This window comes from Sparus aurata, chromosome 12 (assembly GCF_900880675.1).
Source record: "Sparus aurata chromosome 12, fSpaAur1.1, whole genome shotgun sequence".
In the NCBI taxonomy this organism is placed as follows: Eukaryota; Metazoa; Chordata; class Actinopteri; order Spariformes; family Sparidae; genus Sparus; species Sparus aurata.
Genome location: NC_044198.1, coordinates 21,543,624 through 21,568,952, shown reverse-complemented (window position 1 = coordinate 21,568,952; position 25,329 = coordinate 21,543,624). Strand labels below are relative to the sequence as shown.

At 42.4% G+C, this 25,329-nt stretch overlaps 1 protein-coding gene across 13 annotated transcripts in view; it reads right to left on the bottom strand.

Moving 5' to 3' along the window:
* Positions 1-874: 874 nt before the first annotated feature.
* The window catches only part of LOC115592441 (probable E3 ubiquitin-protein ligase HERC1), a 41,895-nt gene continuing 17,440 nt past the window's right edge, over positions 875-25,329 (bottom strand). For 6 of the 13 annotated variants that reach the window (XM_030435150.1, XM_030435159.1, XM_030435153.1 and 3 more), the window contains exons 34-81: positions 25,203-25,298; positions 24,326-24,493; positions 23,995-24,234; positions 23,813-23,896; positions 23,342-23,567; positions 22,340-22,634; positions 21,223-21,992; positions 19,977-20,187; positions 19,141-19,310; positions 19,007-19,039; positions 18,303-18,386; positions 17,021-17,207; positions 16,808-16,935; positions 15,690-15,898; positions 15,299-15,558; positions 15,141-15,193; positions 14,854-15,051; positions 13,769-13,934; positions 13,429-13,678; positions 12,523-12,745; positions 12,124-12,401; positions 11,614-11,741; positions 11,177-11,304; positions 10,845-11,072; positions 10,355-10,482; positions 10,020-10,219; positions 9,743-9,857; positions 9,462-9,593; positions 9,247-9,345; positions 8,646-8,819; positions 8,272-8,556; positions 8,110-8,175; positions 7,744-7,869; positions 7,503-7,641; positions 7,127-7,308; positions 6,651-6,806; positions 6,413-6,535; positions 6,085-6,187; positions 5,770-5,963; positions 5,520-5,658; positions 5,255-5,424; positions 3,918-4,087; positions 3,555-3,720; positions 3,345-3,421; positions 2,992-3,244; positions 2,724-2,876; positions 1,521-1,826; positions 875-1,434 (exon numbers count right to left, since the gene is read on the bottom strand). In XM_030435150.1, coding sequence (XP_030291010.1) covers positions 1,249-1,434; positions 1,521-1,826; positions 2,724-2,876; positions 2,992-3,244; positions 3,345-3,421; positions 3,555-3,720; positions 3,918-4,087; positions 5,255-5,424; positions 5,520-5,658; positions 5,770-5,963; positions 6,085-6,187; positions 6,413-6,535; positions 6,651-6,806; positions 7,127-7,308; positions 7,503-7,641; positions 7,744-7,869; positions 8,110-8,175; positions 8,272-8,556; positions 8,646-8,819; positions 9,247-9,345; positions 9,462-9,593; positions 9,743-9,857; positions 10,020-10,219; positions 10,355-10,482; positions 10,845-11,072; positions 11,177-11,304; positions 11,614-11,741; positions 12,124-12,401; positions 12,523-12,745; positions 13,429-13,678; positions 13,769-13,934; positions 14,854-15,051; positions 15,141-15,193; positions 15,299-15,558; positions 15,690-15,898; positions 16,808-16,935; positions 17,021-17,207; positions 18,303-18,386; positions 19,007-19,039; positions 19,141-19,310; positions 19,977-20,187; positions 21,223-21,992; positions 22,340-22,634; positions 23,342-23,567; positions 23,813-23,896; positions 23,995-24,234; positions 24,326-24,493; positions 25,203-25,298 — 8,655 coding nt within the window. In that variant the 3' untranslated portion in view covers positions 875-1,248. The remainder of the gene's footprint in view (positions 1,435-1,520; positions 1,827-2,723; positions 2,877-2,991; positions 3,245-3,344; positions 3,422-3,554; positions 3,721-3,917; positions 4,088-5,254; positions 5,425-5,519; positions 5,659-5,769; positions 5,964-6,084; positions 6,188-6,412; positions 6,536-6,650; positions 6,807-7,126; positions 7,309-7,502; positions 7,642-7,743; positions 7,870-8,109; positions 8,176-8,271; positions 8,557-8,645; positions 8,820-9,246; positions 9,346-9,461; positions 9,594-9,742; positions 9,858-10,019; positions 10,220-10,354; positions 10,483-10,844; positions 11,073-11,176; positions 11,305-11,613; positions 11,742-12,123; positions 12,402-12,522; positions 12,746-13,428; positions 13,679-13,768; positions 13,935-14,853; positions 15,052-15,140; positions 15,194-15,298; positions 15,559-15,689; positions 15,899-16,807; positions 16,936-17,020; positions 17,208-18,302; positions 18,387-19,006; positions 19,040-19,140; positions 19,311-19,976; positions 20,188-21,222; positions 21,993-22,339; positions 22,635-23,341; positions 23,568-23,812; positions 23,897-23,994; positions 24,235-24,325; positions 24,494-25,202; positions 25,299-25,329) is intronic. The other 7 variants (XM_030435156.1, XM_030435161.1, XM_030435158.1 and 4 more) reach the window with 5 other exon arrangements.

The following is a 25,329-nucleotide window of genomic DNA, read 5'->3' as shown; positions in this document are numbered from 1 at the left end:
CACTAGCACAGACAAATTGCAGACGCGCCAGCTGTGCTGACTCAGGACAACATTAGCGTCAGGGGAATTGAATTAAGATCTCTTTTTGTAATAAGGGGAGTTGTTGCTTTGTGTGTTATTCGCCTTGATGGATGTGTAATAAAAAGGCTTAACGGCCATTAAAATATATCTGGCTGATCAGCTTGTTCATTCTGAACGCTGGTTTTCATGCATAATCACACTATTTTCTGCCCTCTGAGTGTGTTTCTCAGCGCTGCTCACTGGTATGAAGTGGATGTGAGCGCTTGATGGGTTCTTAAATCCAAGCGAAATTAAAAAATTGTGCACTCCTTCAACCTCATACTGTCTACACTGTATAAGGCGTCAGCTTCATTTTTGATTAAAATCTTCAAGTAGTTTTATTTCTCACTTTTAATTTGATTGCTCCTTATTTAGTCATGATTATCTCTAATTAGAGAAAATTACTCATGATTTGAAACCTCACATTCAATCACATATTGCAAGAGTTTTTTATTTATTTTTAGCATATTTAAGCAGCATGATAATGTCAGTCCGTTTGTCACCACTTTGGTCCAGACACTTTGTACCGACCTTCATGTCCTCTAGAGGATGAATCCGTCTGCATTCGGTAATCTTTTGGTTTGGCGCCACATTAAGTTGACATTTGTGATTCAGAGAGTATTTGAACTGTGAAGTTGGAATTTCCAGAGTTTCAAGTTGGCAATTTGAACTACACAAAGATTTCTTGACGTCAGATTTCTGACTCATCAACTTTCACAATCGTAATCTGGATGTAAGCACTTAAAAACTTGATCCTTTTCAAACAAAATAAAGTAAAAATTCTCATTTGGAAGCAAAGATTTCACACCAAAAATCCTTATTTAAACACTCTTTAATTTACAATAATACTGTCTGTGTGTGACAGGTCATTAAATTATTACATATTTTCAAACAAACAGGCACATTAACTTCTTTATTGTGGCTTATTCACCTATATTTTGAAAAAATCTTATTCTGTATCCCTGTAGATTTGATTCAGAGTAAGCACTGCAATAATTACATCACCTTGCACAGTTGGGGGAAAAAAAAAACAAAAAACAAAAAACTACACATATCTTTGAATCAACCGACATATAAACAGTACACTACCATACAGGTTTGGCAAATAAAAATCAGTGTTCAGTGCATAATGTGCATGGCATGGGAGAAGATACATTCATCACCCTTGGCGGACTGAAGGTGGCTGCTTCAGTCCTCTGTGTCGGAGCTGTCTGCTGGGTCGGTGTTGTGGGTCAGCATGTAGTTGTCCATGTCGATGGAGGGGCAGTTGTGGATGGAGTAGCGCAGACGCTCGGCGAGGATGGCCTGGCTCGTGTACGGGGGCAGGCGGAAAAGGAAGAAGCAGGTCTGAGCTGTCGGAAGGCCGTTGATGGGCTGAAGTAAAATGAGAGAGGGAGGAAGAGTTTATCGTTTGTGCTAAAAGTGAGAACAGGCTTGTTAATTTGTTTCAGCGTCCTCACCCTGTCAACCTTGATGATTTGGAACTTCTGCGTGATATCAGCCGGGTTGGAAGGCAACCTGGACCGGCCAGAGACGAACCGTAGGAAAAGCACCCGCTCCTCATTGGTGAACTCCTCCAGGCTCTGCCAAAACCAGCCAATGAGCTGGTGGCTCTCGGTGATGTCACGGTAGCGCACCAGCTTCTTCAGCATCTCGACGGAGACCTCCGGCAGCCCACAGACCAGCTGCTCCAGCTGCTGCGCTGTCAGCAGGGAGAGGAGGGGCACGGGGATGATGGTGGACATGCCCTCTCTGACTGCTGCCACCTGGACACAAGGGAACAACGTCAGCTTTGATACTTCTGAGGACGAGATAAAGGGAACAACAACAGGAGAACAAACAGGCTTTCTAGTGAGCACTAATGGAAACTGGTGGGCAGACTGGCTGTTTAATATGGATGAAGAGTTTCAGTGGCGAGAAATCAACACCAAAGTACAGTAAAATTGTCTGCATGGGTCTGTAAGTCTGTTCGGTGAATGTATTATTATTATTTTATTTTTTTTTTAAAAGCAGCCACTTTACAGTCTCATCTTTATGCCTGGAAAAGAATACGTGTTCAGACTTTTACTATGGCAGCAACTAACAACTATTTCCATCTGTTGTTTACTTTCTCAGTGAATCATCTGGACTGTAAAATGTCAGAAGATAATAAAAAAAAAATGGTCAGCATGACATTCACATCTCTTGGTAGTCCAAGTGTACTTACATTTGATTGGCTGGAACCAGTGAATGTTTGCTTTTTTTTTTGGACTGACAAATGGCCTGAACAACTAAGTGTTTCAGCCCTTCTACACATAATCTAGACAATAATCAGCAGATTAATCACTGAAAATAACTGTGATGTCCCTCCCTTATAATGTAGTTTGTGGCAAAACGTTTCAGCTTTAGTCTGGGAGTGACTTTTTGGACTGTTCTCATTTTGCTGATAGAGAATTTAATGTTCCTTCCTTCAGGTCCCGTCACAGCTGGAGTAATGACAGACTGTCTGCTTGCCTAAGGACTGCTCGACGGGGGCAAAATGAGAGCTAATGACACAGGAAATAGACTTATTCCTTTGGTGTGTCCTAAAGAAATCAGTATTCTCTGATGTTTAAATGTGTAGCTGTTTGCATGCTTAACAGGTCCCCTGAATAAACCCAAATCATTCTCCAACAGTTCAAAACCTGGGAATCCATTTCATGCAGCCTGTAGTCCAGCGCTCTCTCCACATATTCATTTCGGTTGGCAAAGGTCAGGGAGATGTTTTGCCCTCCAGGGACCACAGGTACCAGCCTCCCATCTGCACTGTGGGCCATAAAGGAATCCAGGGGGATCATCTTCAGAGGCAGGTGAGGGAAGAGGAGAAAGAGAATGGAACAGTAGTTAAACATCTTTCAGGCTAGAAAGTATAAGTTCTTTTATCATGACTGAACTCTCTGCACGGCATCTCACCACGTGGAAATTATCCTCTGTGATTCCACTGTTTTCCAGGTGAAGGATGCCTTGGAGGGTGCGGTAGGTGAGCAGGTCCACCTCCTCCAGGTCGGGCCCTCCCAGTGGCATCGAGCAGAGCTGTTTCCACACCCACGGGGCCAGATGCAGGTCCAGAGGTTTCTTGGTGCGGATGGCCACCGCCATGAGGATGCCCAGGAAGCGAAACTGGACCATGTTATCCTCCGAGAATGCAGCTGGGTTCAACAGAAACCTGAGAAGCAACGAGAGAGGAAAAGAATGTTTTTATAAAGTTTGATGTTATACTTTCAGGATAATGTTTGGAGATGAAAAGATGACTACGAAATGTGCACCTGTCAGTGTTACTGCCCACATCTGCAAAGCTGTTGGGAGTATGAATCAGAAGATCCACCACACCAGACTGCAACTCCTGGCAAAAGATTTTTTTTTTTTAATTTACAAAAGGCATACAAGAGAATGGAGAATATTTTATAGAACATCCCAGGCAGCTTTATTTCCATCTCCTTTGCTCTCAGACATTCTCTGTGTGCTCTCCATCCTACCTGGCACATCTCTGTGATGGTGTCATCAAACACTCCTCCGGCATCGTCGGCTCCCTCTCCGACAAGCTTGACCTTCCAGGCTCGTGATGGAAGCCGCAGCTCCAGAGGATTCAGGCTCACCACTTGCTTGGCGATCTGCACGAAGATGGGTTTGCTCGAACGCCCTCTGTGGGAGTGAAAAAAGTTCTGATGAACATACACACTAACAGATATAAAACTAAGAGAACATCTTCAGGAAAAAAACAGTAGAAAGAAAAACTTGCAAAAAAAACAACCAAGGCGGCACACGACTCCTGCAATCCTGCAAAAAAAAGCTGATCCCTGAACACACAGACTCTGACTGAACCTCGTGGTCGTTCTCACCTTGTGGAGATCCGTTTCACTGTGATCTGCGGGCCATATGTTTTGCCCTGGGTCATTGTTCTGCCAATGGAGCGCACTAGAGGCAGAGTGTTGACCTTGGGTGACAGAAGGCCCCGAAGCTCCCCTCGGATGATGGCGGTCGTACCTGAACTATAGCGTGAAGTGGACACCTGGATGTAGGGAAGGACGGGGAATAAAAATAGGAGGGGGGTGAATGAGACATCACAGAAAGGACTATTATAATTATCTATCTTAGCAGCAGGGGCAGATTATTATCAGGAATTCAGTTATTTTTTCTCCAACATTTACTCCTTTAAAGGGCTTTTTGTGTCTAAGTGACCAACAGATACAACATTTTTTTATATTGGTCCAGTACTGAACATGAGTGTTGTGGGCAATCACACAACTCTAATTTTACCACGTTACATGTAAAAATATCAGGAGAGGAGCGAGAGAGGGTCACATATAAGAGAAGAAGAGGGGGAAACAGCATGTAGCGCAGGAATATTTCCACATCTAGTGCAGTGAATTAAGGGTTTATTTCAACAAAACCAGAGTTGGTGATTGATGGAACAGTGGATGTGAACCAAGATACTTTTGGTCAGTTTTGTTCTGTTTATCTGACAGGTTTGAATGAATGCAATTACTCACTTACTTTTACTTGCTTTTGAAGTGGCTGTTTCTGATTGAACAAAAACTTCTTACTCTTTATTGAAAAAGGTCCCTCTCTGTAGGGATCCTTTTCATAATGTAGTCAGAGGCTTAGAATAACAATCTGAGTCTGTCAGCGGCAAGAACAAGCATTTTAAGTGGATGTTCTTTAAAGAAGCGACATCGCCCCCACAGGGTTTTAATTGCAGCACTCTTGCTCAGTGCTGATCAGTGCGTCAACTTAGATTATAACATGAACAATCTCGTTCAAACCTGTTATTTAAAAATCAGAAATAGTGGCGAAGTCAAACCAATGTCAAACCCAGAGAACGGTTATGGTTTTAGCCCCAACACTGTGGAACAAACTCCCCCCAAAAAATCACATCTGCTGAGTCAGTGCCTCAATTTAAAGAGCTTTAAAAAAAAAAAAAAAAAAAAGCACATCTGCACTGACAGGCATTTGGATAATGGTTAGTCAAATGTTTTAAAGTTGTTATTGTACATTTTTACTTCTGGTTTTCTTGCTCTTGAATTCCCTGATTTTATCACTTTTTTTTTTTTTTACTCTATTATTCTCTAGCTTTGCACCTATATTGTATGGTACTGTATTCCATTTAGCACCTTGCAACTCTGGTTTCAAAGTTTTAAACATATTTAAAGGGGCATAAAATTGGATCATTGATTACCGGATTCTTGGGGTCCAGGTTGAGCAGCCTCCAGGATTTGTACATGAGATCCGAAAAGTTGTAGAGTACCCTGAGGCGCATGCTGAGGACACCGGGGCTGCAGTCTTTCAGAGTGTTGTATTGGGGAGGTACTGACTGGGGAAGGCCGAGCTGGAAATTTCCAGGGCCACCTGCAGATAAAGATTACAAATTAGTTGCTATTTAATGGCTTATAGGCACAAAGAGTATCTGCACGTGTACAAGTCCTGTAGGCCTGTGTGAATACCTGAGATTTTCAGCGAGGTAGAGGGGGTGGTCCATGCAGAACTGTGGCAGCGGCCAGCAGAGATCTGTCTGATGTTCTTCCCTTGCAGGGCTGTTATGAGCGTGGGCTCCTTCACTTGGTTTGAGTGTCCAAGGCCAAGCTGGAACACAAAAACACAAAAGGCAATAACACAGGCTTTAGAGTGCTTCTGATGTGCGCTGAAAGCAAACTAGGGATTTTCAAGGTGAATAAACCAAAGGTTGTTTGTTACCTGTCCCTCACTGTTACAGCCCCAGGCGTACACGTCTCCAGTGGAGGACAGAGTGAGCACATGCTCACAGCCCACCGCAACGTCTTCGATGAAGAGCCCCTCCAGAGACGGCACCACCTGGGGGCAGGATCTATTCTTCAGCATGGAGTCCGGCAGGCCGATCAGGCGCTCTGAAGGATGAACAGAAGGAACAACTAAGGAACAGTAATAAATGATAAAGATGTTTAAATAAAGGAAAAAGGGACCCAGTATAACAACAATATTTTAATGAATAATGCAGAGATTCTCATGATCCACTTTCACAGTAAACTGTACCTTGTCCAAATGTGTAAACATGTCCGTCACAAGCCAACGCCACCGAGAACTGTGTCCCGCAACAGACCTTCTTTATTCCCTTGTTGCAAAGCTGCTCCACTTTCTGAAAATAGGATCAGCCACAAATAAAAATGTCATCAATAATACATTTATAAAAGCACTTGTTCAAAATAAAAAAAATACTTCAATGATTGAGGAAATGAAAATCATGACTTTGTTATTTCCTCATTCCATTTTCTATCGAGCCAACCAGGTAAACAATATAATTACCTCTTTTTTGGTCTTTTAAAGGATTCCTAATTCTGATTCTTTGTCACCGTTAACTCACCTGAGGATAGTATTTCGCTGTAGAGGAACCAGTTCCCAATTTGCCATAATCCCCATCTCCAAATGCCCAAACAATCATCCCATCAAGGGAGAGCACCAGTGTGTGGTTGAGACCACATGACACCTAAAAAAGGTAAAAAAGTTATCTTTGTTTAGTTAGCTTTAAATAATTAGTCTCACCTCACTGTGGAGACTCTATCACGTTCTGAGTTTACGAGTGAAAAAGAAACATTTCTCACCTGGCCCACATGATATCCCTCAAGGGCGGCCACCCTCTCAGGCAGCATCTTGTTGGACGTTGACCTTTGACCCAGACGACCAGACTCACCGCTGCCAAAGGTGAACAGCTTCCCATCTGCTGTTACTACAGCTGAGTGCCGGAAACCACAAGCAAGCTGGGAAAACAAACACGAGTCATATGAAGCTACAGAGTTACACTGATTTGTTGGTGCCTAATACTGTTTTTTGGTCTTTTTGGCATGTTGCTTGCTGATTTTAGATTATGTGTTTGTAATGTGAGATACTGAAAACAGCTCATATAGAAGCCACTTGTTTAAGTTGCAAGCAGCCTTCCTTTCGAAATGGACTGAAGGATCAATAGCAGCTGGTTCATCCTGCCAGTTAAATAACAATAACAACTTTGTTAATGCTTCCAACAACTCAGAATAAAGTAAAAAAAACTAATCCCTGGACCTCAAGGCAGGTTTATCTCTACCTGAACAACATCTTCTCCTTGTAAGGCCTCTATCTGTTTGGGTCTCCTCTGCCTTTCACTGTTGCCGTGACCCAGTTTCCCAAAATCTCCGTCTCCCCAACTGAACACCTCCCCAGTCTCAGTCAGAGCCATGGAGTGTCCGTCGGATCCGCAGGACGTCACCAGGTGAGTCACCACGTATCCTGCCGACAGATGAAAGAGGCAGTGAAGCTTAACTTCACAAACAACCGAAAATAATTATTTTTTCCCTTTCTGTTGCGGATAAATAAATTATTTGAAGAAAGGATGAAGAATAAAGGATGAAGATTTGTCACAGCATAAAAAAATCATAACAGCTCAGACATGTTTTTTCTTCGGCTCTGGATGAATGTTGTACCTTGAAAAGCAGAGATAATAGTGGGGACATAGAGATCATCTGAATTCCCTTGGCCCAGTCTGCCATATTGTCCTTCTCCTACAGCCAGTACAGTCCCATTGGACTGGACCAGGAAGGAACAGTTCTGCCCACAAACAACCTGAATGACAATGAAAACACCCACAAAGGCAAAGAAAAAATTAGAAAAAAGTAGCACCCAAGGGTAAAGGCTGCGTCCCTCCTGAATGAGTAGAGCCACTACCTGTTGCGTTTGTAACAGAGAGGGTGCGAGAGTGGGAATCATGAGGTTGGTTCCCATTCCCGCCAACTGTCCGTACCGTCCGTTCCCCCACACGTAAACCTCACTCTTCCCACCTTGTTGCCAGTCCTAAGAAACACGAGTAACAATCTGTTAGAATAACATACAATTTCTTGTGTGAATTAAAGAGAATGATGCTGTCTTCAAATGGGGTCTATATGAAAGCCTTCCCCTTTTGGTATTCATGACCTTGGAAGTAGAATTTTTCAATAAAATGTGATGTACTGACATTTCCTAAATTTGATGTTTTTTGTTTCCTGATTTTGAGGTTTGTAAAAAGGGTGTACTGTTAGAAGGCTGAGCTATTACCTCTGGTCTGGAGGTGGCCCATGCCATCAGTTGTTCATCCATCTTGAAGCTCCACTTACTGTTATCCTAAAACACAGAGAAGAGTCTCAATAGATGCCTTAATTAAAGACGTATACATATCCTTAACAGACAGAAGCTCAAAGATGGATTGTCATCACTTACCAGCGCCTTGGTGATTTCAGTTTCATCCACCTCCTGAAAGTCTGAAATAATGAAGGATTCTGGGAAGACAGTACCACTGGCGATAGCCTCAGCACTACGGACAGTAGTGGCGTAAGTGGCCAGCCAGCTCCACTCTGACGGGCAGGAGTGGGCATCAGGACAGACGTGGTGTGGAGGGCGTGGGAAACGGCACAGATGCTTCTCTAAGGACAGACCGACAGACAGGGAGGACAGACTCTGCAGGAAGGCACTGTGAACGAGCTGGTCACCGGCCGCGACGTGGCTCTGCATTAAAGATTTTAAAAGATCAAAGTCTCAGGAGAGGCAGACAGACAGCACACAAAACAACTTTAATATTTAGTTTCAGTACTGACCCGCTCATAGTTGTACTGGTCCTGCAACAGCAAGGGCAGCCTCTCCAGGAAGACGGCCAAACAAGGTGCCCGATTTAGACCCAGGATGTTCTGGCTTCTGAGGACCATACGGCAGGAAGCCAGCACGTGATTCTGACTGATCCAGTCTGGGGTGCAGCAGATCAACAAAACATCCTGGGAAAGAAACAATGGGAGAACACAACTGTCAAGTGACACAAGAGAAAATGTGGGTTCTTTATTTAACAGATCAAATGGAAGCTTAGTTTGGAAAAAAAAATGGACACATGAAAAAAAAACAAAAAAACAACCTAGTTTGGTTCTGATCAAAGCTAAAATAAAATCTTTAAGCACCTTAAACTGAATAATTAGCACAATATCCATATATAGTAAGAACTGATTTGTGTAGTTGTGGCGGTATCCCCCCACTTCTAATATTTGTGCTAAGCTAAGATGACCGTCTCGTGGCTGTGGATCATCGAAAGCACAGATCTGAGAATTGTATGGATCTTCAAATCTGACAAAAAAAGAGAAGTATTTCCCAAAATGCCAATCTATTCCACTAATGTTTGATAAAGTTCAAGCTTAATGTGATCCAAATTACCTTCGACCTTCCAAAGCAGGCAGCCACACCCAAGTTTGGTATCCAGGTAGTATTGACGACTGAACCTAAACCTGTAACAGTCTGTGCGACTGAACCATCCTGCGGGATGAAAATTAAATGAGACAGATTTATATTTAAGTAACACACAAGAATAGTTTAATTGACTGGTACTGTTGGCTGGGAAGTGGAAGCAACAGTGAATGATGTGTGCTGACCTGTAAGGACCAGATGTTGAGCAATCCCCCAATCCCTCCAGAGACCAGAGCAAGTCCACTGGAGCAAAATGAGAGGGACTTCACTGCTGTGATGTGGCCGTGAAGTACAAACACACACTTTGCACTCTCCTGCTGTAGAAAGAAACAAAACTAGTTGATATACATGAGCTGAGACCAGAGGCACATCTTGCCAAATCCAAATGAAAGGAACAGATGAACAGATTTTGGTATGACAAAGTTTCGAGATGTTAGTAGAACCAGGGCTGCAGACCCAAACTGACCTTGACATCAGAGCTTTTATCCTGGCTCAGGGGGCTGTTCAAAATGTTGGGCAGAGATACAACAGTGCCCCCCTGTGGCAGCGTCCAGACATGAACAGAGCCATTCTGACAACCTCTAAAGAAACATGGAGAGAATTTATGAGTCACTTGGAAAAAAACATATAAATAAAGGATCTTCAAATTAGTGTATCAGAAAAAATCAATCATCTTCCTCTTTGTACTGTAGAGTTATTAAAGTGTTTGACGTCAAGTAGGAGATTAGGTTATGTAAACTCACGCTGCCAACATGAGTCTGGGATCAGGTGCTCTGCCAGCGAGTGGGCACCATTCGGCGACGTTAACAGTGCTGTTGTGAATGAGGGTGTGGAGTGTCACCCAGATGCCCGAAGAGCGTCCCAGTATCTTCACCACCTCTGACCTCCCCAAGCAGAGCAGCAAGTGACCTGTCGGTTCCCATTTTAGAGAGCTCACAGCGTCCTGGCAGTAAGAGTGGAGTAGTCGATAAGAGAAGTCCCATATGTAGACTGACAAGGGTATGACGTGCTTAAGATTGTGTTTGTTCTGCAGCATATTGCTATTAAAATAAGTGCCTAATGCATTTTGAAAACAAACCTGGAAGACACACAGCACTACAGGCTGCTCATTCTCATATGTCTCAGTTGAGGCCAAGAGGATCTTTCCATCAGGGTAGCCCGCTGCAAAAGGCTTGTCCTCACTGTGCCAGGCGACACACTGGGGAGCTAGGAGAGATCAGAGGGGAACAGTTTCATAAACAGATGGTTCGATACTCTGAAAGATACACCTCATCTGACTCTCAGCAAGAAAGCAAATGAAAAGATCAACACGACTCTCACATCTGAACGCTAAAAAATATGACGCTACTGCAAGCGGGCAGTCAGCTTACCATACTGAACAGAGAAAGACTAAAAAGCTTAAGAAGTCACGACAATTGGTTCAGAAAGAATAGCGGCAACATTAAATATAACGAGGCAAATCATTTGAATACGATCCTATTCATTCACACTAAGAGCCTATAATAAATCTGACTTGCAAGTGAGAATATCTGGTGGTACGTTTTATGAGAAATATTTAATCTCCTCACCCTCACTCCTGTGGCAGTGGGCGAGTTCAGTGCTCTTAACATGCAGGTCGATTTCCTGCATTGTGACCTGCAGCCAGCAGAGGGAGCCATCCAGGCGTCCCACCAACAGGCTCTCAGCAGGTCTGTTCTTACAGGGCACCGACTGGTCGAGAACCCACAAGCTGAAGGCCTGTGCCCAGCAGAGGGCTGTGACTCGAGACAGCTGAGCCTCCACATGACAGTGAGATCCTGTTAAGTCACAAACATTTTAAAATTGTTGAAACTAATCTGAATTATTAAGCACCTTACAACTCTTTTCAGTCCCATTCTGATCAAATCCTGTGTGTTTTTACCTCTGATGTTCATGATGTTTATGTGTTTGTTCTCTGGAGCAGCCAGAAAGTTGCCCCCTGTGCTCCAGTACACAGGAGACATGAGATGACATCTACCAGCCCTCTCACTGCTTGATCTATCCGTCTTACTGAAGAAGGAGAGAGTCAGAGAAAGGAGAAGTTAAAACACAATAAATAGCAGTTCTTTAAGACTGTGGATATAATTATCTTCAGAAATATCTAGGTCTGTTGCTTCATCTCCAAAAACCCAGAAACGTTCTTTGGATAAATAAACATTTTGGCGGTGAGTCACTAACCTTGCCTTATGCCATAGGGTCACATCAACTTTAAAACTGTTATCATGAACTTAGGCTCAGCAGGCATGATGGGCAAACGATCAACATAAATGAATAGTAAAAGCCTTACTGAACAAAACACAACACACACAAGCGGCAGACCTGGTAATACAGGAGAAGGTGGTCTGTAACTCCACATTGTTCTGGCTGATGCTCCATAGTTGCACCACCTTGTCCTGAGAGCACGTAGCCAGCAGATTTTGATCACTGTTCCAGGAACAGCTGGTCACCTGAACACAACAGAAATAATGGAAAGCTTCTTTTAACTTCACCTCTCATGATGGGGTGTGAAACACCAGACTTCATCCAGTTTAGCTGGATGTTTTAGAGGCATTATTTTCACTTCTTTTTCCACTACTTACTGCTACACACAGTTATGGTTAGAGCTGTGATTAAAAATCGTTGTATTGTCAAAATAAACTTTAAATATGTTTACATGGATGTATGGCCCTGGTTTTAAGATATTTGAGTTTCAACTTTTTCAAATTTTTTGTAAGAAAAAACAATCTCAATCTGTTAGAACAAAGGACACATTGTTTGGTCAATGAGGTTACAGCAAAAAGGATAAAAGAAACAAACCACTGCAGATTACACAACTGATGAGTCCCTCACCTTGTTGTAATGTCCCTCCAGCCTTTTGAGAGGACATTTGCGCAAATCTCCCGCCAGGTCGCTGTAGGTCTGGGGCCGATTGGGACTGTCCCTTCCTGTGGCAGCCAGGGCCTGCACCAGCTGCTGTGCTGCCCACTGGCGGTGTTTACTGGTCAGCCTGGCAGACAGGACACATGCTGCCAACGCATTAGCCAGCTCCAGGGGACCCACTCTGGAACTCAGGTGGGGTAAAGGGGAAGGAGGCAAGGATGAAGAGGACACCCCTTTGTTTCCTGAATCTAGGTCGAGCAGAAAAATATGCAGAGGAAAGCAACTGTGAACAACAAAAACCGGGGACATCAAACACTAATTAATCATTACACCTAATGACACAACTACTTCACATCAACTTTCCCTTACCATTAGCCTCGTGTTCAGCTCTGTCTGAGCTGTACCAGTGGAGGCCCTTCTCAGTGAGCAGGGACACCAGACTCTGTGTGACCAGGAATGTGGGGGGCGTCTGATCAATGTAGTCCTTCTGTTGTTGGGCTGCCTGGGCTGTTAGATTGGAGTTTAGATATCCTCTCTGCTGAGGGTCACTGATTGCCCCGATGTTTACTCCTGTAGCTGCTGCCATCAAGTCCTAAAAGAAGTAATATTGGATGGTTAACAGTTGTTCACAGTTCAATATTTCTTTAAAACCAGGATTTTAACATGTTACAGTCCACAATGTTTATTCAGTAACACTGTAGTCACTTCAGACATATATATATCAAAATATGCCAATACAAAGAAATAAGTGTAATTTTGTGTTGTACATGAAAAACATCTAAAATTAATTGTTATCAAAAACAAATGTGATATTATGTGATTTAAAAGTGATATATCATATTTCCTCAAACAAAAGCTGAGTCTCTAACAATTGCCTGAGAGTGTGTGTGGTCAGATGAACAAATAAAGGCCAGGAGTTGAAAAAAAAAACAAGGGTTGATAAACTCCTGGTGCCTGTGTAGTGTGCGTACTATGTAAATATAATGTACAATTCCATCACTTTCACGTAATAAATTCAACAATTTAAACATGCTCTTTTCAACACTTTGTTGTTGCATTTCAGTTGCTGCGGTTGTATTTGTGTTAACATCCAGGCCAAATTATATTTGGTAGTATTAGCAATAAACTTCAACAGGGAAAAAAGGACAAGATTTAGCTTCATACTAAACTCTGCAGTTGAGGTATATAAATGCCATGGTCTCTTTTTCAGGAACTATGGTAATTCTAGTTATTGTAATGCATTTACAATTACTAGATCGACCAAAGAAAGCTGACCTGAGTGCATATCTCCACGAGCTGTCTGTAAGCAGCAGGGCTGTGGGACACCACACTGCCGATGGCTGAGGAGAGGAAGCTGAGACAGGTGGAGTTGCTGCGCTCTGCCGCCATCCCCTTCACACCTGGCTGTCTCTCCACACATGTGTGGGCCCTGCCCCCTGCTGCTAGAGTCATTAAACGAACCAGGATGCGGATATCTGCCAGACCCAAAGACTCTAGTCCGTTAGACTGGCTGCACACTGATGCGCTGAAGAGGAAGAAAAAAGGAGGCTTGTGAAACCCGAATGAACTGTTGAAAAAGGATATATCAATAAGACTTTATTCTAAACATTCATACCTGGAGGCAGTCTGAGACAGTGCTCTCATCACCATGCTGTAAGCTAGCAGGATCTGGGCTGTGGAGGTGACTCTTCTTAAAGCTTTTAGTCTGTCATGAGAGTCCCTCAGTGACATCGCCTGCTGTCCGAGGCTCAGAGAGCTCTTCTGCTCAACGAGGGCGTTCCCTAGTGAGGAAGGACACATATCGAGAGTCATCTATTGTTCTTTTACATATTCTATTACATACTCACAAAACTCACAGTTTTAGAGCAGGTCACATTTATCCATCTGGTGTGGGCATGCAAAGAAGTCAAAACACTGGATCCAATGGGACAACTGGGAGTACTTTGTATGTGTGCTTCAGATGCCAAGCTATGATAGATGAGTGGTGAGTCACTGTGCTTGGCCGTGGTTGGATTCTCCAGCTGCCAACAAGCACAGAGGGAACGTGGGTGTGTGTTACAACAAGTAGGCTAAATCTTTCAGCAGAGATCAAGTTACAGAAACATCCATTGCAACATGAACGATAGGACAGTAAGCTATTGAGTAAATGCAACCTAATGCTCTGTACATGGCCATCAAGTTAATATTTAGACTTTTCTGGACAAGAGAATTTTAATTATTGTTGTGGGTAGTGGATTTGGTGTCACACTGTCTTAATAACCAGTTTTGAAGTGTCTTAAAATCTTGAAAATGTGTTGAAAGATTTGTCTAAAAGAGCAGCATGCTGGGATAATGTTTACTGGTGCAAACGTGTGCATTTTGTTCACATTAGGAACTTTCTTTTCCACATGACTCATTCTAATCTCCAGCTCGTTACATTGCTCTTTGTCAATATCAATGTAACATTGCCACTGCACTTTAAGCAGGATGTCTTTTTTTTCAGTTCTGCACCTGTACATATCATGCATCATATACATGAATGTCAAAGGTCATCATTTGTATTTGTGTCATCTTCTAGAATTCTATTTAAACTAAAATGTTTTTGTTCTTAATAACATATAATGAGACACTTTTATACTCAAAGAATGCATTCGGCAAATGTAAGGACTCTGATCTTTCTATATTAAAACTAGCTTAAAAAAAAAGGCAACATAATAATACCTTTAGGAGCTACTGTTTTCGTAGGGTCAGCTGAGCTGTAAACCAGGGATCCGAGGGGATCTGTCTCCATGAAGGCAATGGGGTCTGGCACCAGCTTCTTCTCAGTCAGCCCCAGCGGTCTTAGCAAAAGCCCAAAGTCCTCCAGTCCTGTCAGCTTGTCTGTATCGCACTCGTCTTGGTGGCTCATTTCCCAATCGTCTGAGAAAACAGAAGCACCATTCATATCATGAAATTTTTTGTCAAATCATTTTAAGGATTTAATTCTGACATGACATTACGTTCCCTACCATCAGAAGTGCTGTCCAACTGCCCAATCAAATCTGATGTCAGACCTTTACCCCTGCAACGAAAGGCAGACAAGAATGATAAATACCAAGACACTTGAGGCCCTATTGGTTGTCATGTGTAGTGTGCATGCATCTATTGCTTCCCATGTTTTCTATACCTCTCATATTTGGAGCTTGGGTCATTCAGATTTGCAGCCAAATACTTTTCCCTGCAGGAAGTGCAGAGGAGGTAGAAGGGGAAGTTGGAGCCACACTCCCCTTTGAACCAGACGTCCACGTACGCCCCAGTGCTGTCATAACCCTTCCGCGCAGCACTCTGACCGCAACCCGGGTGACGCTTCTTTATGTGATTGTTAAACTGCAGGGTAAGGGTGTTGCATAGCTCACACTTCACCATCTGACTGTGCTCCTCTCCGGCCTAAAAGAGGGGTAATAAGATGGATCATGATATTTCTAGAGGCAAGGACATGTGTGCTTCTAACAAACCATGATCAAATCATGACCTGTATATTAAACATAAAGGTAATTGTATTTCAGTTCCTGTGTCACCTCCACTATCTGTAGTGTATCTCTCTCCAAGCTGAAGAACGAAGGGGTGAGCAGGTCCTCATAAGTTTCTTCGTGGTAGGGATCATCCATGTAGCCCAGCTCCGACTCTTCCTCTGCAGAGTAGGGATGAAACTCCACCTGCTCTGGCCAATCGCTGACTGATGTGTGCGGCTGGTACAGCTGCGGGAGGGGGTTGGGTGATGGCAAGTCTGTAAAAGATGAAGTTTGCTTCAAATTGAAAAATGCACTATAAAATGTTTTAGTTACTGAAGCCCAAAGAGGCAAGTAAGACAATCTATTTCCATCCAGGAAAACAGGTCAAAAAATGTTTTTGCCTAGATCATTTCTTTTAAATCACTTCTTAAAACCCATTTTTATAGACTTGCCTTCATGTGATGTGGTCCTTTTATGTTTATTTTTACTCTGTCTTGAGTTCTGTTCTACTTATTTTATTTATTTCAGTTCTTTTACTTCGCCTACTTTACCAATCTTGTATCATTACCTCTGTCATTTCAACTATTTCATGCAATCTATTTTATCGTCCTTTGTAAATTGTAAATTGTATTCTTGCTTTGTTCTGTCAAAGCACTTTGTAAACCCTGTTTTTAAAAGTGCTATACAAATAAAGTTATTATTATGATATTATTATTATTATTTCTCTGTGGTTTAAAGATAGAGGTATCATTTGTTTTTGTAGTACTCATTTTGACCACAAGAGGCTGAAGTGAACCACTAACCCATGTTTTAACAGGACTTAAAGCATTCATTTTTACCCCCAGGTGAAGTTTTATTTCTCCATGCACTCTCTCTAAACACAAGGCACATTTATTGTGAAAAATAACTTCTGATAATGATCCTGGCAAACATTTTTGATGAAAGAAGGATCACCAAAAATAAAATCTCTCCCTTGCTTCTCAGGGATTCTGTATAGACTAGATGTGATTTTTTTTTTTTTATATACATATATTAAATATCACAAAGATTTTATCATGAGTTGCAGCATAGTTTGATTTATTCAGATAATGGAAACCTGAAACCAGCCTGTAGACTCTAGTGTTTATACAATGTCTGATCTAAAACATCTCATTTTATTCCTTGTTCAGTGCTGTGATTCTGACCTGCCCTTCGGAAGGAAGTCCTCTGAGTCGGGCCTGAGCGCCGCCTTCTTGCTGGAGGAGGTCTGTTCCTTGTGAGGTGGACGTCCAAGAAATTTTCCCTCTCTATCCAGTCGAGCCCTGGCAATAGACTATAAACAAAATAACACAGTCCATTATTCTACTGTCTGTATGCCAGTGCAGTACAAATGTCGGTATCTTCCTCGATTCCCTGACCTTTCAGTGGGCTGGCTGATGGAGCGCTCAGGACATTGTACGGTCTCAGGCCCATCTGGTGACGGGGTGTCAGGAGCACCCTCAGGTCTTGATGACTCAGCCACTTGCTGCTCCTCAGTCAGGGGGTGCTCGAGCATCCAGCTGGCCAACACCTCGATGGTTTGAGAGTCCAGGTCACCTGCTACATCTGGGAGGGACCACAGGGAAGTTGAACTGTCAGAGTTCAAAAAGAAAAGACGGATCATGGAGTGCTGCATCGCTAAGTCATGTCGGACACCAGCACCAGATGATCATGCCTCTGTGCACTGCCTGAGGTCAGGCTGGCACATGTGGGAGTGTGTGAGGAGGGTGAATGTGGGAACTGTGTGAAACCGTAAGTGAGGGAAGGACTACATTTCAAAAAATGTGCGGTGTTTATGTGATCAAAAGAGGTCATGCTAAAAACATTACAATAAAATGTGTGCATTTGAATTCACACACTTTGTATTGTTTACTTGTCAATAATGAATATGCAATATGTGCCCTGTGTGAGGAAAGAATCAGAACTTCTGCACTTTAACCACAGTAGAAAACCTAGTCTGAGAAGCCATTGCATTACAAATTATATTGCATGGAATTCAAATGAGCCGCTGTAGGAATTTTAGTAGAGCTGAACAATTGGTTGAAATATTATTAAAATCGCAATGTGGCGAAATTACAGGTGCTGCAATTATTTGATAAAAGCAGTCAGAACATACCATTGTAAGTGAAGCATTATGCGACAGAGACCCCCGGCCTACGAATAATTTCTCCAGAGGTAAGGGATAATGCTTGTTTGGTACAAATCCCAGCAAAAAATAATCACATCATTTTTATATTTTATTCACTGAAAATGAAATTTTAAAACGCTCCATAAAATCATGACTCATATCAGCACTAAACCTGAGCCAACGAGCCAACTAGAAAAGTGTCCTTCATGAGTAAAGAGTACAAAGAGTACTTCAGAAGGGAGTCTCTGAGGTACAGATTGTTTTGAGGCTTCTGAGCTCTTTGAACAACATGTAGAGTGTTATACAACCGACAGGCCTCATTTGATTTCCACCATCACGTCGCCAACAGCATCATGCTCATCCTTAAAATAATTAAAGAGTCTTCGATCTCATACTAAATATAATGCATTTAGACTTTTCTGTATTCCAAATACTACAAAAGGCTGCAGCACACGGTGAAGGACAGATGTTTAAAATATAAAAGCACATGAAGCAACAGATTTAACGATATCAGACACTCCACAAAGCAGTACCTGCTGCCTCCATGGCCCAGTAGATATGTCTCATAGAGAATCCCATTTCTAGCAACCGACTGGTGACAAACATTTGTGTCCGCTCTGGTGGTTGAGGAGAAAAGGAAAAGTACACAAAAAACAGAAAACAAAAACAAACCCACAGCTCCATTGTGAAATTGTCATATGTGTAGTGAAATTTTTCAAATCAATTATTTTCACATTTTCTTGATTTGTTTTTATCCATGTATGCCCTGCCCTATTAGTTTAGTATAAAAAAACAACTCCATGTCAAGTAAACCTATTAAATTTAGCTTTTATATTTCCAACGAATGATTCAAACTATCAGTACCTTGTTAGTTCTAATGAAAGTCAGAGAAATGACCTTGAGTTTTAATGCGTTTTCCCTGGAACTGTTCAAAAAACATAACTACTGATGAAACAAATGGTGCCATTCAAGCATGTGAGTGCACAAACTATGTCAAGCATGCATTTAACAGTTTACATGTTGTGTCTGTCCCACAGCAGAGCAAAACACATGCTGTTTTGAGCAGCGGATCAGTTGTGACAGATAGCTGAACATAAAAGACCATGCAAGAGACAGACACTTCCCACTGAGAAATCACTTCACTCTTTGTGATACATCTTGAGTTTTAAATGTCATTAGTAGCATGTTTGAGTATGAAGGCAGCATGGGGAAAGAGTTAGTTAAAAACTGAACTGACCTGCAGGAGAGCAAAGATTAGCAAATCTATTCTCTTTAAGGAGAGACATTTGAATTAAATTATTTTTTTTGTCTTTTCTGTGAACTGACATCTGACAGCTTTTCCCCTATTAACGTCTCTGCGCTTTTTCTTACCCAGGCTGCTTCTGGCCTGCGTGCTGCAGGGACCTGGTTCCATGAAGCTAGTCTGCTGCTCTGTGAAGGCATCACAAGAAGCAGAGCTGGCCAGGCTGAAGCAAGGGTGCAGCACGGGGGGAGTGCTAACCAGGCCGGTAAGAGTAGGGAACCGAGTTAAGACCATGTGCCTAGAGGGAGTGAAGATACAGTATGTACAGTAATAACACAGTGCAAGCAGTGCTACACGGCCAGTTTTCTGTCTCGACCAAACAAACATTTGAAATATAAAGCATTTTAAAGCAGAAGGTGAGCTGTGTTGAACCTGACGTTACACTAAAATCACTTTAAACCAAGCATGTATTCTTTGAAGTCAGTTATTTCAACCTAAACGTCAAGCCTGGTGATTGTTGTTGCGTTATCAACTCACATCCAGAGACGATAGTACAATACGTGCCATGTGCTGCAAGAGAGTCTCTGGCAAATAGCTCAGTGCTATTCTTATCAAAACTCTCCTCCCTGAAGGGATTTTTTTTTCTGCACTGAAGCCGTTTGTTTGTTTGTCTCTTAAAAGCAGGAATAACACTAACGCTATCAGCTGGCTGCTGGGTTAGGAGAAGAACAAGCAGGCAGAGCTGCAGCGTAGGTTAAAGACGGTGCAGGCAGAATCCTCACTCTCTTCTTTCTTATACATCCTAACTCACCCATTCCCTGGAGTTCAGAAAAGCTGCTGTTGCTGCCAAAAGATACAAGTCTGTAGTAATCAGTAACAACATGAGAGGTGATGATAACTTTGGTTATTATGTTTGTGTCTAGCTAACATCGTTAACAGTTCAACCAAACCTTTCTATACTTACTGCAGGAGGCTGATGGGAAAGAAAGGGTTGAAATGATCGAGGCCATCTGTCTGCAGGTTTGTGGGCAGAGAAGAAGCCAAGTCAGTGTTAGAGGAAGAGGCGGAGGCTATGTTTGATTGGCCAAAGATAGCAGTGCCCTCTGAACCCGCGCTGTACAAGGAGACAGAGCTGGAGGACTTGGAAATGGGCTGAGACGAGTGGTGGCCAGATTCTGCAAGGACAAAGTGGAGAGGAAAGTTAGAGCCAACCACATATCTATCATTATGCTCTATTTTTACACTGAAGACAACAAAACAAGGCTGATTTTAAGTCTTTCAGTTCACATGTCAAGTCCTTAAGGATAAGTTTATACCGTATGTTGATCAACAGAAAATAAACTCAATTGTTCCAGTTTCTGCAATGTAAAGAATTTGGTACATTTGCTTGTCTGAAAATTACAGTAAAGTGAATATCTTTGGATCTTCTACTAGGTATGCTCCTAACAAAAGTAGAATTTTAGACTTAGAGTCGTCGTGTAGTCTGCAAGTATGCAAATACAAGGTTAAAAAACTAAATTGCGTAACATCTGAGACATAACGGTTAACTGCTGTCGTGATGGATGCTAGTTTCCAGGTTCCTTGGGAGGTCACTTAAGGGGTTACTGGTGCAAAAAATACGGGTGATATTTATAATAATACTTAGTAATATCAAGTATAAGCTAAATGGGCTAAGCAATAATAATAGCATTGGTAGTATTCACTTGATAGAGTCGCTATTTCAGAGATTAACAAATGAATAATGCGCAGAACACATCACTCTAAGAACAAGGATTAATTAAAAAAATATAATACATTTAACCAACTAGTATTTCTGGTGCCAACTAGCAAGGGTTAATTGTCCACATTCCTATTTTCTACTGTTGTTCAGACAAAATAAGACAGCTGAAGTCATCTACTTATCCTCTGGGACACTGTGAAAGGGATTTTTCATCATTTTAAAATTAATGAAGAAATCAATCAACAGTAGCAGCCCCAATACAAAGCAAGTAATTCAAATGCAAATGCCTGATAATGAAATATTAATGGAGTGTGACTAAGCAATGCCTTTATGTCACTATTTAATTTATTTATTCCTTGTTTTCCAGACTTTACATGGTCTAAACTTGAGAATTAACAAGTCTAAATCAAGTAAAAAGACAGAGTTTCAAGCCTGCAGCTCTAAACTAAAATATCAAAGTGTCTTCAGTCTAATCAATAAATCTTGATACCTTTGTGTTCTTTGTCCTCCTGTAGTCTGTTGATGGCTCCTTTGTAGATCATGACCTGAGCCCTCTCCAGGTCAGCGAGAGACACGCTCTGTTTGATGGGACAGGGCCTGACTGCCCACTTCACCATGCTCTGCACCACATACTGCAGCACTGATCTCAGCTCAGCACTCTCATCCCACTGTTTGCTGCTGGTCTTGGCCTGGTCAGGGTTTGGGCTGGACAGGGGAGTCATCGAGGAGTTGGAAGGGTCGTGTTTAGGCACTAGGAGCAAATCTGACAGCTTCTCACAACTAAAAACGACCGTTAGGGATTTCAAAGCTCCAATGAGGAGGTATGAGACTCTAACTGCTCTCAGTTCAAGGGCAAAGGCATCCACTTTGGAAGTTTGGGATGTTTGGGCTGGACAGGGCAACTCCTGATTGTCCATGATCTTTGTGGAATCTTTGGTTGCAGAGGGTGAAGGGAAGGGGTCCGTCTCAACCTTTTGCTCCTTTAACTTCTTCCTCTCGTCTTCTGTCAGCCACCTGACATCAGCAGACATGTCTTCATCCTGCATCTCACTCTCTTTCATGTTCTCCTCTGATTGTTTCCTTTTGGGGGCGGGATGAGCCCCAATCCATCCCTGCTCCTCCAGCAGCCCCATCAAATAGATCAGATCTAACAACACTGTTGGTTTGAGGCCTCCAAGAGGGGTGACACTGCAGCAGGATATGTCGCAGGGCTCCAACGAGATGATCGGGGTGTCGCTGGGTGACCAAGAATTCATGGAGCTTAGTTATTGGGAAGGATGGGAAGAACCCACAGATACAGCATGGAGTGACACCAGGACGGATTCAACAGGGATTAATGGATGCAAGAATGAAGAGGAAGAAGCAAGAAGAAAGAAAGATCAGGGGGGTAAATGATGAAAGTAAAATAAAATGTTAGACAAATTACAGAGAAGGAAAAAGAAACACTAACAGAAAAGAATTGTACGGAGTTATTAACATGCTGAAAGGACCAAGACAAGAAAAATATAAGAATTGTTTAATGGGAGTTAATGAGAATCATCATTTAAGCAACATACAAAGACATTATATCATAAATAAATGAGCTTTTGAATATGTATTTGTAATACCTGACAGAGAGATCAGCCTCCTCCCACTGAAGCTTGGCCAGGGAGCTTCCTTCTTTCAGGACTCCCAGCAGAATTGCCCTGCGCCCACTGGGCCTGTGCAGGCACAGACCTCCGGCTCGGAGACCATTGTCGACTCCTCCGATCAGGGCCAGTACCGGCCACACTTCAGTGCAAAGAGCAGCCAGTTTGGCATCTGACAGAGATCGGCGATGTGTCAACAATTCCCCTGATTCGTCACCGACGACATCTCTGTCTCGTGCATTCTCATCCTTCTCAAAATGAGCGGAAGTGAGACCTGTAGGAAAATGAAGCAAACAAAGACAATATGCTTTATAAGGATACTAGACCTCATAAACTTCATCTATTGCCTTCAATGTTGATTTTCAAATATACTGCATACTCTATAACAGTCACATTGCAACATTCAAGCCTCAGATGTACTAAATCAGTTTTCAGGTGGTTTTCACCCCCTTGTTCTTCACAACAGCTGGATTGTAGTTGTGGTTTACAGGGAATTGCTAAAAGACTCCATCCGTAACTTAATTTCAGTTCCACATAATTGAAAGATAATATGAAACCTGATTTAGCCAAAGAGAAAATTAAACTGTGTGCCTCAGGGAGGGTATCGTATCTCTTAAGATGGGAAGGTTGGTAAAATGATGGGTAGAATCACAAGAATCAAGTCGATGAAGTTGTTTTGAGGATTTGGGAATTTACTCGGAATCTGTGTGTTTGTATTGATACATTTATTGATTTTAGTTTGATGGGTTTATACTGCAAGCCTGCATAAAAAGTATCAGAGTTTTAGGTAAACCACTAGAATGGCAGCACAACTGAGTTTGCCAAAGCATCGAGGTGCAAACTGCCCGCAAGACACAACTTAGTTTAAGCAGTCTCAAAGTACACATGTAGAATAATTAGCAAGTTAGGTATCTGCTCTCTAAAGTTTCCTTATGTTTATGTACAAACAAAGTTGTCTGTAGCGACTGCTGTCAAGCTGACCTGGACCGAAGCTTCCCAAGTCATCCTCTCTCAGCAGTGGACCAATAAGCTCCAGGTGAGTGTGGATGTACTGGTTGATGTGCGAGGCCCACTGGTCGCACTGATGGAGCCTGCGGAGAAGCTGCACTGTTGACTCCAGCAGCACTGTGGTCCGAGGGCTGCAGAGAGGCTCCCCAGGGAGTAGATTACTGGGCATGCCTCGCATCTGGAGGTCACGCAGAGCCACCTGAAAGAAATACAGAGACCCAATGTTGTTAGACATAACTTTTACACAGAACTCTGCAAAATGTGCACCTTGTTTTATATATTTCCTCACGTTCCCCTTGCAGTCATTTGACTGTAACATAAGATCGGTGTGAGCAGTTCCTGGGTCTAAGCAATATTATATTAAGTAAACTAAAATGTTTGGTGACGAGAGTACAGGATGCCCTATGCAGTAAAAGTCTGTAGCGTGTCCAAAATATCTAGTACCTTCTCGCCAGGATTACTGCTGTAGAACAGCACACAGGGGTACAGTTCAGAGGCCACCACTCCTTCAAATGCCAACTTTGGCTCCTAGGAGAAAAACACAAATGAGCAAAAGAATGCTGAAAAACACATCAGGCATTAAAGATCGAAACCCTTAAATGTTGACAGTGAATATCAGGTCAGACCTTGTCATTCTTAGCAAATGATATGGTGTGAGCCTCCATGTCCAGGATGCAGGTGATGGTGTCACCCTGGGTGAAGGACGGAAGCGTGCGGACCAGCTCTCCTCCATGGTACAGGTTGCCACTGTAGGCACGATACAGCCACATGTCAGTGGTCGTATGGTGGTTGTGATCTCTCACTGGCCAGCGGGAAACACCGACACATGTACCCTCATTGCCTCTGTTCTCTTTGGTGATGTAGAACTGAGGAGAGGTGAAGTATATTTCAAGTTATTAAACATGTTCTGGCAGCACAATTCAGTGGTAAAGATTCATTGTCTAAACCAGTCCTTACCTTCCATATGAAACATCCAGATGTGATGCCAGTGGTTGCCAGGCCGTAACCTTTCCCTCCTGAGCCATGGGAGAGGATATTCCCACTCTCCAAAGAACAGCACATTATCTTGTGTGGGTCGAAGGAAAAATCTCCAATGGGAATACATTCATCATAGCTGCCAGGATTCTGCAAAAAAAAAAGATACATGTAAATATATGTGTGCTTATTCAACACAATCAGACAGATAATTTACTAAAATTACAAATGCCACTATATTCTAAAATTGTTAAATCAGAGAGTTACACGTGACATGTATGAAAACAATGAACAATTATGACTAACTGGCTGACAGAGTTCTACTGTAAATAAATTACCAGCTCCTTGTAATTTGACACTAATTAAATTTGTTGTTATTTTTCTATCCTCTCACCCCCCCTCCACCACATAGAACGGGCCCATCTGTTCTATCAAGTAGCCCTGCTGTTTTCAGTCTCATCACTGCCATGAGGAGTTTCACTTTTTCCTAAAACGCAGACTCGGATCACTGGATTCACTCACTGTTGTCAGTTTTTAAGAAACCTCAACACCTTTTGTAATTTTTTACTTTTTAAATAGGGTGTTTGTGGTGATGACTTGCAAAAATTGGCAAATCAAGCCATCACAATAGGTAAATAAACAAATAACTTAAACCTGCAGTGTGGAACCGTTGTTTCCTCGAATTAAATCGATATTTCAGCCGATATACCCAATTTTATTGCAGTGATCGCTTAAATGTGGTTATCACACACTTGTAATACTTTCATCTTTGTTACATTTCTTTTGTGGCAAGTTTAAAATAAAGGGTAAAGCACACTGAGAAGTACATAGTGTTGTTAATGTAATACTGCTGTATTACCCCCTTGAGTTTGTCAGGCGTCTCCTCGTGGCTCTTTTCAGCTAGCGGTTCTTTCCACATATAAAAAGACAAAAGCTGAAAAAGCTGTTTTACAATCTGAAAAACAGAGAAAAGGAAACTCCTTCAT